Below are 13,728 nucleotides of genomic sequence, written 5' to 3'. Positions count from 1 at the left end.
CATTTTATAGTCACTGGGAGTTGCAGTGGCGATATCTGGGGCTGATGAGGGGGTGAACCACATCTCTGTGTCAGGTCAGGGGCGAGGGTGTAAATGTCCTGAATTCGGTGGCATGTTTTTTCAGTGATCTTGCATTGAGCAGGAGGCATCTGAGTTGATCAGGGAGTTGGGGATTGCAAGGTGTGGGATACTGCTAGGGTGTTCAGCCCTAGAGTGGCAGTGAAGCGATAGCGGAGACAGGTGAAAAGTCCCCCTGTGGAGTGAAGAGGTGTGTGGCAGCAGTCATTGTTGCATCCGGGGTCTAGAGCACAGTGATCAATTGCGTAGTACCTGTGGGAGTCCAGAGGGCCAGGGTTCCTGGTGCTGGGCGTGGTCCAGGCACAGACGGGTGCAGACTGACTCGCCTTTGGGGTGGCTTTGACATGCCAACTGTGTGCACGCTGTGGGCCCACCCTGCTGGTGCTGGGGAGGTGGGAGGTGCGAAAAAGTGAGATAGGTCACAGGGGAATGGCGAGGGCGTAGTGCCTGGGACAACGGAACCCAAGCCTAGGATGACTGGGTCCAGGGCACCAGAAGGAGTTTGCTGTCTGGTGAGGCTGCTGGCTGGTAAGGCTATCTCCTAAATCAGAAGCGGTCCTCCAGTCAACTGCGGAAGAGGCTGGCAGTGGGGGAAAGCTGGCACACTTAATACGATCTTCCATGAAACCTAGACAGAGTTCTTCATTTTTTTTAAAACAGTGGACTTCCAGGCCCCAAACCAAGCAAGCACCTACAAAATCGGTTCTCCTTCTGCTGTAAACAATGCCAGTCCTGATACTCCAATAAGGATTCCCCAAAGTTTAAACTGGAGAGACATTTCAGTTTAAACACCTCTAATGAAGGTAAAATTGGTTTAATGCCAACTCTTGAAGCCAATTTGGAAACAGCCCCCACTGAAACATTAAAGCAAAAACACCACTTTGAAAAACCTTTAGGGTTTGAGAAGGCAAAATCACGTCATCAATGTGTAGTAGGCACAGCAGCAGTTTACCATTCACTACTGGTAGGTCATGGCCCCCAGAGACTAAAAAGGGGTGCAGATTGTTAACACATAAAAGTAATAAAATTAGGGCCAGAAAGCACTCTTGTCCCACACCCCTATAAAGATCAAAGAGTCAGTACATTTACCGTCCACACCATGCATGAACAACACATTGACCCCCTTATGTAAAGGCTGTAAAAGTTCAACAAGGGGTGGGACAACCCCAAATTAGAGAGTATTCACCAGAATTTTAAGCGATTCATCCAATCAAAGGCATTGCTGAGGTCTATGAAAGCAAGGAATTGGGTTCACTTCTTGGCAATCGTATATTTTCCTAAAAACTAATGTAAATTTAAGCACTACCTTGCGTCCCAAGGCCCTCAGGGAACCCATACTGTGCAAAACTAAGAATATCATTTTCTCAGGCCCAGTTCTCAATTCTTTGTAGGATGACACACCCCAATATCCTGACTACTGAAACCAATAGAGATATCAGTCTATAAAACTTAGGATCTTTCTTTTGTACCTTTCTTTAAAACAGCTACCATATAGGCAGATTGCCATGAGGTGGGTATTTCCTTGCAGGCAGCAGCGTTAAGAACGTTAGTGGTAATAGGGACCCACAGATGGATGTTCTGTTTTTTTTACAGATGCATCAGCAACCCTTTAGGACCTGGTGCCTTTCTAGATGGACTCTCCTCAATAGCCATGTCCACCTCTTACAGAAAAAATCTGATATCCAATGGGATTCGGTAGATAGAATCATTCCACGCCTTCCCTGAATGATCTCCATAGGAATCAATACAACTAAAATTGTTGTGCCAGCATTTGGGGAGTACATTGAAACCTAAACCCTCTGAGATCGCTGCACTAAGTCTTCCTTTATTCACAATACCCCCAAAGCTCATGGGATCCATCAGTTCACTAGTCTGCACCAGTTTCTCACACGTTTCCCTCTTAACCCCCCATTTCCTGTCTTTAATGGCTTGTTTAAAGTCACCCCTAACAGCTGTCATCAGTATCTTATCTCTAGGTTTCTGGCTAAGGGCCAGGCACAGCTTCTTGCTTGCAGCTCTACATGAACTGTAGAACCATCCAGGATAGGGAACCTTTATCAGCGTTCGGCTGCCATTAATCAAATTCCTTACAAAGCTATTTCATTTTCAAAAAGCCAAAAGCGCTTCAGACAGGGGCGTGGGGGTAATCTACCAACCAGGATTAAGGTACGGTGGATCTCACCAGAGCGATCAATATGGACAGAAAGTGTGCCCTACACCAACTGACCCAGAACCCATTATCCTTCATTACAAAACCATTCTTTCCTACTAGATCACATGGACGTTAGTAAACCAGTACATCAAGAATCAACACCATGGGGCTGTGGTCACTATGACCATGCTGCTTGACTCCCTGAGCCATAACAAGCTTGCTCAGATCCTCAGTAACAAAGATGTAATCAGTCACAGACCCTTGTCCCCAGCCTACAAAAGTAAAAACTGTAAACTTTGCACTTGTATAGCGCACTACTCACCCGTTAGGGTCTCAAGGCGATGTACTCATACCGCTATGGAACCCCTCCTGGCTTTTCCCTGTGAGGTGCCCACTCCTGGGCACCCCCAGGCATCCAAGCGCTGGTGGGGCCATTGTGGAGATTAAGCAAGCTATTGCCCAGAGTTGCAGAGTGAGACCCATTAATTAGATTAGGCACCGAGGCAAGAATTATCTGGTCCAAGGGAATTGAGCCCAAGATCTGCCAAAGCGGGACTTGAACCCTGGTCTTGAGCCAGATCTCTGCTTTAGGGTCTGCCACTCTAACCATTGTGCCACACTTCTCCAGGCATCTGTATAATTGACTAACCTTTTCCATTATATTAATCAATCCTAAAGTTAAGACTGCCTCAAGGAGTTTCCCCCCATACTATCTACGATTTGATTAACGTCTACTGTAGCTTGAAAATCATTAAGCTTATGAACAATTGTCTGCTTAAGGGTAGCCAAGATGGAAAATTAGACATTAGTCTGGCATCCTATCTCACATACATGATTAGAAAAATTGATCGCAAAAAAGTTACACTTGTTAGAAAGAACAACCCATACAAATAAAATCCCCTGATACTTGCATACCACTTGAATAGCCTTGGAAACCTTTGCAATATGAATTAGGGTCACCAATCCCTCCTATCCCTCTACCCAGGAACCTCAATAGCAGGAACAGAGAAGCTAACAAAGCCATATCACACTACGTGTCCTGAGGACCATGTTTCCTGCGCATCATTACAATGTCAAAATTTGAAATATATTTAAACCAGTCCTCACCATCAAGCTTAAATTGGTAACCTGTGATGTTCCAGCACACAAGATAGAAAGGGGAGCTACGGTGGCTGCTGTCCTGGGAGCCGCATCCATGGATTCAGATTTGGCAATTATTTGGCCTACCATGGCAAACAGTCTTTCTCCAGCTGGGGTTTTCCAGTAATAGTGAGCCAATCAGTGTCCTACAGACCTAGCAGGGCAGTCCAGATTCTGCTCTGGTCATCATGGCTAGGTAAAGATGCAGACCCAATTATGCCTTTGACTGTAGATGTTTGTAAAAATAACCCCAGCTGGACCAGATTGATACCATTGGTCAGCTGTCTGTGTTGGTTAGAAGTAAAAAACTGGACAGCAAGCTAAACCTGGCTAATGGCAATTAGTAACCACACACATCCCCTTTCAGCTGGTTAACCATGGGACCAACCCAGCCAAGTCTCCTGATGAGTAGAATGTCTTTATATTGATTTGAGTGGAAATCAGAGTTCTGATTTAGCCAATCGCAGACCTTGTTCTTGAGTTGGACCATGGACTCTTCAGATGATAGTGGCAGAGATGGAGCGTTAGTAAGTACGGCAACATATGGAGAGCACTCTGGAGCGAGGTTTTCACAAGAGTAACTCCCCTTACACAGGTCAGGACCTGACACTACTTCCACTGGTTTAAAGCAAGGACCTTGTGAAAGATTGCTAGGGTTGCTACTTTCAGCATGAGGCAAGTGTAAAATTGTGTGGCTACCTACTCAGGGTGAAGGGGTGCACGGAGTATAACATCCGTAGGGTCAGAGCCAGTGTCTGTATGATTACATGTCACTGGAGGATGTACTTGCAACCTCGTTGATCTGCCTAGGTTCTGGTTTTATGCAGGGAGATTTTCTGAAATTATTGCCTCCAGAGAACACAGTTTAGCTTTTAAAGGGGCAATGCTGGCTTCAATAGACTTGTTGATTTGAACTGGAAGGTGGGCCTGGAGAGGCTTGATAATATTGTTTGGGTTATTCCGAGGGGTGTCATTACCTGCTTGAAACTTTTGAAAGGTGCACAGTGGCACAAAAAGAAAAAGTGTGCCCTATTTGTAATCCAGGCTGAGGTGTGCTCACAGTTTGTAACTGAGACATTTTGGATACCATTTGAACAAGCTGACACCTGTTTGTGAGAAAGGATGTGAACAATTGCAAGATAGTGCCTAAAATTCCACATGTGTATTTAAAGGATTGATTAGAGCTGGATGGTCAACTATGTCATTATCATCATTTCATCTTTATTTGAATATTCGGTGCATCAAAATTGGTTCACATTGTTTCTACCCTACTCACGCCACAAGGTCTTTTAGACTGCTGTTTCCTTTTAGTAGGGGATCTTTCTTCTTTTTCTTGTGAAAATAGCTTCCCGATGTGCAAGTTCTCTGAGGCTGGCAATCTAGGCCCTCTAAAACAGTCTCATTGCCGCCTCAGAAGTCAACAAAGCATGGAGCCTCCATAGATATGGTTGACTGGTACAGGGGAGACCGGTCTGGTTTGTCAGTAACAGAGCTCAAGGGATAGCCACCGCTCCGCTAGATCTATTTCTTTGATGACAAGGCCTACTTCTCTGGCCAGGACGGGTCCAAAGTAGTACTGTGGGTTCTGAAAAAGAACTAATGTTATCCTTGACTCCCTGATTCTTCCTCTTACCCATCTTAAGAAATAGGTGATGATTTTCTGGAGGAAAATAAAGCCCACATGCATCTAGGGGAACAATAAGGGGTCCACCTAAAAGGCCAACAAAAGGATAAGAAGTTGCTTGCAAGATGAACCAGACAACGTAGGATGGATGGAAGCAAGTGCCACAAAACAAAGGTAGAGAGGGCCACTCACCCTGCTGGAACTTGCAATCTGGGGCCAAGAGTGGTCCTAGCCTCCTTTGGTCAATGACAAGCAGGGCCAGTCCCACTCATGGCCCGATTTTCACCCCGGCATAGCCCAGGTGCATCCAGTACATATCCTGCACTGCTGGAGTGCTGTTGTGCTTTTCAGCATAGAGTCTGTGGGAGAGAGCATCCACACATCCTAGTCTGGTGCCCACTGGAAGTTGAAGTCCACCACAAAGCCCCTGTGGTGTGATGTGGCCAAGCGTGTGCTGTGGGAGTGCTGTTGTACTTTTCAGGGCAAAGTCAGTGGTCAGGAGCATCTGTGCCTCCTGTCGTGAAGCCCTCTGGAAGCTGAAGTCCCCCACAGAGCTCCTGAGATGGGTTGCGGACAAGCCTGTGTTGCAGGAGTGATGTCACTCTTTGCGGTGCAGAGTCAGTGGGCAGGAGCATTGGCACCTCCTGGCGCAGTGCCCACTGGAAGCTGAAGTCCCACATAGAGTCCCTGTGGTGCGATGCAGCCAAGCATGCGCTGCAGGAGTGCTATTGTACTTTTCAGCGCAGTCAGTGGGTGGGAGCATTGGCACCTCCTGGCGGGGTGCCCGCTGGAAGCTGACATTCCACACAGAGCCCCTGTGGTGCAATGCGGCCAAGCCCATGCTGCAGGAGTGCTTTTCTGTTTTTCAGTGCTGAGTCAGTGGGCGGGAGCATTGTTGTTTCCTGTAGCAGTGCCCACTGGAAGCTGAAGTCCCCCACAGAACCCCTGTGGTGTGATATGTCCAAGGCTGACCTGCGGGGTGCTGTTGCACTTTTCAGCACAGTGGGCTGCCTCTTGGTGCAGTGCCTGCTGGAAGCTAAAGTCCCCCACAGACCCTCTGTGGTGGGATGGTCAACTCTGGCAAAGGCTACAGAAAGTTCAAGCAGGCCCAGGAGGAAGGGGTTGATCTGTAATTCAGGAGGAGGGTCCTATTGACTACTTAAAATGTGACTGCCTCAGTGCTGCAGCATGGGGTAAAGCCTGATTGGTACTCCTGTAGAGGATTATTTTTGCAGATGTGCTACCGTAGCTGGATGGTAATTGATTTCTCTATCATTGGAAGTCTGGCAATAGGGTTGAAGTTTGTGAGGCTGGCTGTGCTCATAAATAGTTTCCTTTTAAAGGGGAAGGATCTGATCAGTCTTTAGTGATTCTGGGAATGTTCTCTGGCTTATGGAGGCATTGACAAAGGAAAATGGTATGAGGGCCCTTGCTTGGAGTAAGTTGTTGATGGAATAAGGAAGAGTATAATCTTCAGTGGAGGTTGCCCTGAGACAGTTCAAGACTTTGGAGGGATCCACATGTAAGCTTTAATTGAATGAGGACCATTTAGTGGTGAGCTGATGGGGGTGGCTGAAAGTGAGATTACTGTGGTAGTGATATTGTTATTGAACCTGATTTTGTTGATCCTCTTAGTGAAATAGTGGTTGATGCCCTTGTCATCTGAAGCAGTGACCAGGAGATCTGGTAGAGGACTAGTGCAGTGTTTGACAGTGTTGAAGAGGGTATTGCTTCTTTTGGCTGTCCCACTGTAGGAGGCTGGACTGGCTTGTAGTGAGTACCAAGGGGTACTTACACCTTGCACCAGGCCCAGTTATCCCTTATTAGTGTATAGGGTGTCTAGCAGCATAGGCTGATAGATAATGGTAGCTTAGCAGAGCAGCTTAGGCTGAACTAGGAGACGAGTGAAGCTCCTACAGTACCACTTAGTGTCATATGCACAATATCATAAGAAAACACAATACACAGATATACTAAAAATAAAGGTACTTTATTTTTATGACAATATGCCAAAAGTATCTCAGTGAGTACCCTCAGTATGAGGATAGCAAATATACACAAGATATATGTACACAATACCAAAATATGCAGTAATAGTATTAGAAAACAGTGCAAACAATGTATAGTTACAATAGGATGCAATGGGGACACATAGGGATAGGGGCAACACAAACCATATACTCCAAAAGTGGAATGCGAACCACGAATGGACCCCAAACCTATGTGACCTTGTAGAGGGTCGCTGGGACTATTAGAAAATAGTAAGGGTTAGAAAAATAGCCCACCCCAAGACCCTGAAAGGTGAGTGCAAAGTGCACTAAAGTTCCCCAAAGGACATAGAAGTCGTGATAGGGGAATTCTGCAGGAAAGACACAAACCAACAATGCAACAATGATGGATTTCCAGTCGAGGGTACCTGTGGAACAAGGGGACCAAGTCCAAAAGTCACAAGCAAGTCGGAGATGGGCAGATGCCCAGGAAATGCCAGCTGTGGGTGCAAAGATGCTGCTACTGGACAGTAGAAGCTTAGGTTTCTGCAGGAACGACAAGGGCTAGAGACTTCCCCTTTGGAGGACAAATCCCACACACCGTGGAGAGTTGTGCAAAAGTGTTTTCCCGCCAAAAGACCGCCAACAAACCTTGCTAGCTGCAAATCATGCGGTTAGTGTTTTTGGATGCTGCTGTGGCCCAGGAGGGACCAGGATGTCGCCAATTGCGTCAGGGGACAGAAGGGGCGTCGATCAAGACAAGGAGCCCTCTCAGCAGCAGGCAGCACCCGAAGAAGTGCCAGAAACAGGCACTACAAGGATGCGTGAAACGGTGCTCACCCGAAGTCGCACAAAGGAGTCCCACGTCGCCGGAGAACAACTTAGGAGGTCGTGCAATGCAGGTTAGAGTGCCGTGGACCCAGGCTGGACTGTGCACAAAGGATTTCCGCCGGAAGTGCACGGAGGCCGGAGTAGCTGCAAAAGTCACGGTTCCCAGCAATGCAGTCTGGCGTGGGGAGGCAAGGACTTACCTCCACCAAACTTGGACTGAAGAGTCACTGGACTGTGGGAGTCACTTGGACAGAGTTGCTGGATTCAAGGGACCTCGCTCGTCATGCTGAGAGGAGACCCAAGGTACCGGTGATGCAGTTCTTTGGTGCCTGCGGTTGCAGGGGGACGATTCCGTCGACCCACGGAAGATTTATTTGGAGCTTCTAGTGCAGAGAGGAGGCAGACTACCCCCACAGCATGCACCACCAGGAAAACAGTCAAGAAGGCGGCAGGATCAGCGTTACAGAGTTGCAGTAGTCGTCTTCGCTACTTTGTTGCAGTTTTGCAGGCTTCCAGCGCGGTCAGCAGTCGATTCCTTGGCAGAAGGTGAAGAGAGAGATGCAGAGGAACTCAGATGAGCTCTTGCATTCGTTATCTAAGGAATCCCAAGAGACAGAGACCCTAAATAGCCAGAAAAGAGGGTTTGGCTACCTAGGAGAGAGGATAGGCTAGCAACACCTGAAGGAGCCTATCAGAAGGAGTCTCTGATGTCACCTGATGGCACTGGCCACTCAGAGCAGTCCAGTGTGCCAGCAGCACCTATGTTTCCAAGATGGCAGAGGTCTGGAGCACACTGGAGGAGCTCTGGGCACCTCCCAGGGGAGGTACAGGTCAGGGGAGTGTTCACTCCCCTTTCCTTTGTCCAGTTTCACGCCAGAGCAGGGCTAAGGGGTCCCTGAACCGGTGTAGACTGGCTTATGCAGAAATGGGCACCATGTGTGCCCATGAAAGCATTTCCAGAGGCTGGGGGAGGCTACTCCTCCCCTGCCTTCACACCATTTTCCAAAGGGAGAGGGTGTAACACCCTCTCTCAGAGGAAGTCCTTTGTTCTGCCATCCTGGGCCAGGCCTGGCTGGACCCCAGGAGGGCTGAAACCTGTCTGAGGGGTTGGCAGCAGCTGCAGTGAAACCCCAGGAAAGGCAGTTTGGCAGTAGCAGGGTCTGTGCTACAGACCACTGGGATCATGGGATTGTGCCAACTATGCCAGGATGGTATAGAAGGGGCAATTCCATGATCATAGACATGTTACATGGCCATATTCGGAGTTACCATTGTGAAGCTACACATAGGTAGTGACCTATATGTAGTGCACACGTGTAATGGTGTCCCCGCACTCACAAAGTCCGGGGAATTGGCCCTGAACAATGTGGGGGCACCTTGGCTAGTGCCAGGGTGCCCTCACACTAAGTAACTTAGCACCCAACCTTTACCAGGTAAAGGTTAGACATATAGGTGACTTATAAGTTACTTAAGTGCAGTGTAAAATGGCTGTGAAATAACGTGGACGTTATTTCACTCAGGCTGCAGTGGCAGGCCTGTGTAAGAATTGTCAGAGCTCCCTATGGGTGGCAAAAGAAATGCTGCAGCCCATAGGGATCTCCTGGAACCCCAATACCCTGGGTACCTCAGTACCATATACTAGGGAATTATAAGGGTGTTCCAGTATGCCAATGTAAAATGGTAAAATTGGTCACTAGCCTGTTAGTGACAATTTGTAAAGAGAGAGCATAACCACTGAGGTTCTGGTTAGCAGAGCCTCAGTGAGACAGTTAGGCATCACACAGGGAACACATACCTATAGGTCAAAAACTTATGAGCACTGGGGTCCTGACTAGCAGGGTCCCAGTGACACATAACCAACATACTGAAAACATAGGGTTTTCACTATGAGCACTGGGCCCTGGCTAGCAGGATACCAGTGAGACAGTGAAAACACCCTGACATACACTCACAAACAGGCCAAAAGTGGGGGTAACAAGGCTAGAAAGAGGCTACTTTCTCACACCCACTGATGGTGATCTTATTGTAAGAAGAGGCTTTAGTTGTGATACTGAAGAATCAGCAAGTAGAGTATTGGAGAGTATCCAGGAGTTTTAATCTTCACAATTTTTTCTTCATTTGATTTGGTACGTTTAGATTTGTTTATGATGTTCTACAATTCTTTTGTACATAAAAGTGATTAATTTGGCGAATGGTGCTACACAAGCTAATACTGGGGACATTAACAACAGTTTTCAAAAATGCTTTTAACAGACTGAAATGAAAGAATAGATTTGATGCAATTATAGAGCTCTGGAATTCTAATGTCAGGTTTTTACTGGGATAAAACCTTAATTTGGAAAACAATGCAACTTCATTTTATAGTTAATGGTTGAACATTACTTGTTAAGATATGAACTGCATCAAGGAGGCATGACCCTCTTTGCATGACCCCCTGCAGTGATTAACAGCTCAGCTTGTGACAGTTCATGTTTTCCTGGCCTGAGTAACTGTTTTATCTCCTTTGCTCTCTCCAACAGCTGTCTTCTGTGATTTCTACAATGAAGAAAGATGGTGTGAGTGGCAATACAATCCTTGTGATGACCAGTGCATCAAGACTTGTAGAAACCCTAAGGGCGAATGCCTACATGAGTTACAAGGTTTAGAAGGTAAGAGAAAGACAATCCATGTCTCTGTGCATCAACACAGCTTCACTTTTCCAATAACTTTTATCAACACTAGAAGATGGAATTTGATACATTTGTTTGGTAACAAAGGCCTCGCCTCGTACCAGGAATGTGGGATCCTTAATGAGGTAATAGCAGCTGCAGGGTTTGCTGATACCTGACAACATTGTTTGGAAAACTCGCCTGCAAACATAACCTGTTTTGCGGTGTTGGATTTGGAGATTGGCTAGTCATCAATTCCAATCTGTTTGCCAAAATATGTTTTTCTAAATTAGGTTCATCAGCAACATTGATTTCATTTAGTGTAGCTATACCAGATTAGTAGCCATTGAGCAACTTTCATTCTCTGAATAAAACTGTTCTAAAAAAGGAGAGGAAATCAATTACACAGTCTGTCTACTTCTCCAAAACCCCATAAGGCCCACATTTACTGAGGTTTTCCTGGGTGACATGCTATGATGCACATCACAACATATATTAGCACAGCAAGTAAACCTTGAAAATGCTAAGTAAACACAACTTTTCCAGTGTGTTGCATTGCATGAGTGCATGTGGTCCTCATAATCTAACATTTTGCCAATTCTGTTCCTCACCAGCTCAGTTTAGGCCTGATTGCCATTATCTGACTATTAAAATAACTATACTCATACACTTCATCATCCTTCATGTTACTATCATAGCTATTTTCATGCTTCAAGTAATGTTTTCAATATCTGTAATTCAGTCTACACAAAGGCAGCATGCTCGTGCCTGCAGCTAGTACAGAAAGCATGAGCACCCTGGAGATCTTTGAAAAAAGCCAAAATGAAGTGAAGTATGTTTTGATTAGTCAACCTACAAACAAATCATTAGGAATACGATACAAGTAAGTACCCCTGAGACACTGGATTTTTGGTTGAATGGGTGGTGACACCTGTTGAAGCAATAGCCACAGTCCCTGTCATGGTAAACCACAAAGGTCACTAAATTAACCTGTGAATAACCCTCTGATAGCTTGTCACAAAAGCAGTTAGGCTTACCCTAGAGGCAATGTGTAAAGTATTGATGCATCACACAAACAGTAATAAAGTGAAAATACAGTACAAGAAAAATCCCACGTCAATTTAGGAAAATAGATAAAGGCCCTCATTCTAACCGCGGCGGGCGGCGGTAGCCGCCCGCCATGCGGTAACCGCCATATGGCCGCTCCGCGGTCAAAAGACCGCTGGGGCCATTTCAACGTTCCCGCTGGGCCGGCGGGCGCTAGCCAAGTTAGCGCCCGCCGGCCCAGCGGGAAAGGGGCCTGCAACACTGAAGCCGGCTCCGAATGGAGCCGGCGGTGTTGCAGGTGTGCGACGGGTGCAGTAGCACCCGTCGCACTTTTCACTGTCTGCTATGCAGACAGTGAAAAGCAGGCTGGGGCCCTGTTAGGGGGCCCCTGCACTGCCCATGCCATTGGCATGGGCAGTGCAGGGGCCCCCAGGGGCCCCAGGACTCCCGTTCCCACCATCCTGTTCCTGGCAGTAAAAACCGCCAGAAACAGGGTGGCGGTAAGGGGGTCAGAATCCCCATGGCGGCGCTGCTTGCAGCGCCGCCATGGCGGATTTGGGCAACCGGGGGAAATCCGGCGGGAAACCGCCAGACCCGATTTTCTGACCGCGGCTTTACCACCGCGGTCAGAATGGCCCAGGAAGCACCGCCAGCCTTTTGGCGGTGCTTCCGTCACCCGCGGAGGGTCGGAATGAGGGCCAAAATGTTAATTAATTATTTGACACCAAAAAGATAAAATAACAAAAATCTATTGTAGAGCTGGAGGTAAAAACTAGCGCATAATAGATTGAAGCACCAACCACAGGCATCTGGTTGCGCAAGACTGGATCAAAGTAAGAAAATATGTTCAACTGCAGTGGAGCAAGAGTCAGATACAAAAAGATGAGTGGACCCGGTCAGCTCTTACCTTCTCAGCTAGAGAACATTTTGAAGAAATGTGTTCTGAGAAGGTAAAGTTCAGTGAGGTAAAGCTGCACGCTGTGTCCAAAGAGAAGGCGTCATCATCGTGGGGCCACTGGACAAAGTCACAGTGAAGATTTCTATGCTTAGATGTAGTATCTTTTTTGAAAGTTGAAAATCTCCAGCAGGATGAGGTTGGAGGCTGTAGCCGACGAGAGTTTCATGAGGCCAGATACCTCTTAGGCGAAGGACCACTGAACAGGATTTGATGCTGTGGAGAAGAACGTAGCAGGAGTTGCCCAAAGTTAGGCCAACCAGCAATGCACCTTAGGCAGATATACGAACAGGTTGGTCCCAGTCTTCCCATGCAGGGACACCTAATTCCTCTATTGTGTGGCCTTGTGGGAGGAATAAACAAAGTCTGTTAAATCTGGCATCCTTGGCATGGTTTCCCCTAGCAATTTGCCTTCAGACCTCTGACTTCTATTTTGCTGGCTGTAGGATTCTGTGCACTATAACACTGCTAAAAAGTGTTAAAGTGCTTGTGCTCTTTCCCTAAAACATGATTAGATTGGCATGTATCAAATTGACCTATTTAATCTACCTATAAGTCTCTAGTAAAGTGCACTACATGTGCCCAGGATATGTAGACTAAATACTGTTAGTGGTCCTGCAGCACTGATTGTGCCACCCACTTAAGTAGCCCTTTAAACATGACTCAAGTCTGGCAATGCACCGCCTGTGTGTGCCTTTTTGAACTGACATTTTGCCTGCCATGGGACCTGACCTGTCCCAAAACTTCCTTTTTAATACATATAAGTCACTCCAACGTTAGACCCTAGGCAGCCTCAAGAGCACGGTGCTGTATCTTTAAAATGTTGGGCATGTACGTTTAAGTTTTGCATATCTTGGTAGTGAAAAACTCTTACATTCATTTGTCACTATTTCAAGGCATATCTCTCCCATGGGATGACATAGGAGTTGCCTTATAAGCTTTTATAAGTATATTTTTAAATTGGGAAAAGATAGATTTTCTAAGTTTGATGTCTCTGGGTTCAAAATTTAAAACCACAAATTATTGTGAAGCCAGATTTGTAATTACAATTCAGAATATACCACTTTTAGAAAGTTGGCATTTTCTTACTTTAGCAATTTGGCATCAGCTTCCTGTCTCTGGTTACATGTCTGGGGGGTGTGACAGTTGGCTTTGTGTTTGCCTCCTAGACAGCCACGCACAATGGAAGCTTAAATATGGGACTTGGGGGCAGGAGTTGGGCACAACATCTTTTATACATGAATAGGCTGTGTCCTGTCTGCACA

General features: G+C 46.6%; 1 protein-coding gene across 1 annotated transcript in view; it reads left to right on the top strand.

Moving 5' to 3' along the window:
- The window catches only part of LOC138283525 (mucin-2-like), a 219,408-nt gene that overhangs the window by 151,867 nt on the left and 53,813 nt on the right, over positions 1–13,728 (top strand). The window contains exon 5 of the mRNA XM_069221465.1: positions 10,333–10,461. Coding sequence (XP_069077566.1) covers positions 10,333–10,461 — 129 coding nt within the window. The remainder of the gene's footprint in view (positions 1–10,332; positions 10,462–13,728) is intronic.

This window comes from Pleurodeles waltl, chromosome 3_1 (assembly GCF_031143425.1).
Source record: "Pleurodeles waltl isolate 20211129_DDA chromosome 3_1, aPleWal1.hap1.20221129, whole genome shotgun sequence".
Lineage (NCBI taxonomy): Eukaryota > Metazoa > Chordata > Amphibia > Caudata > Salamandridae > Pleurodeles > Pleurodeles waltl.
Note: the sequence above shows the minus strand (reverse complement) of the source record. Positions and strands in the feature narration are given on the sequence as shown.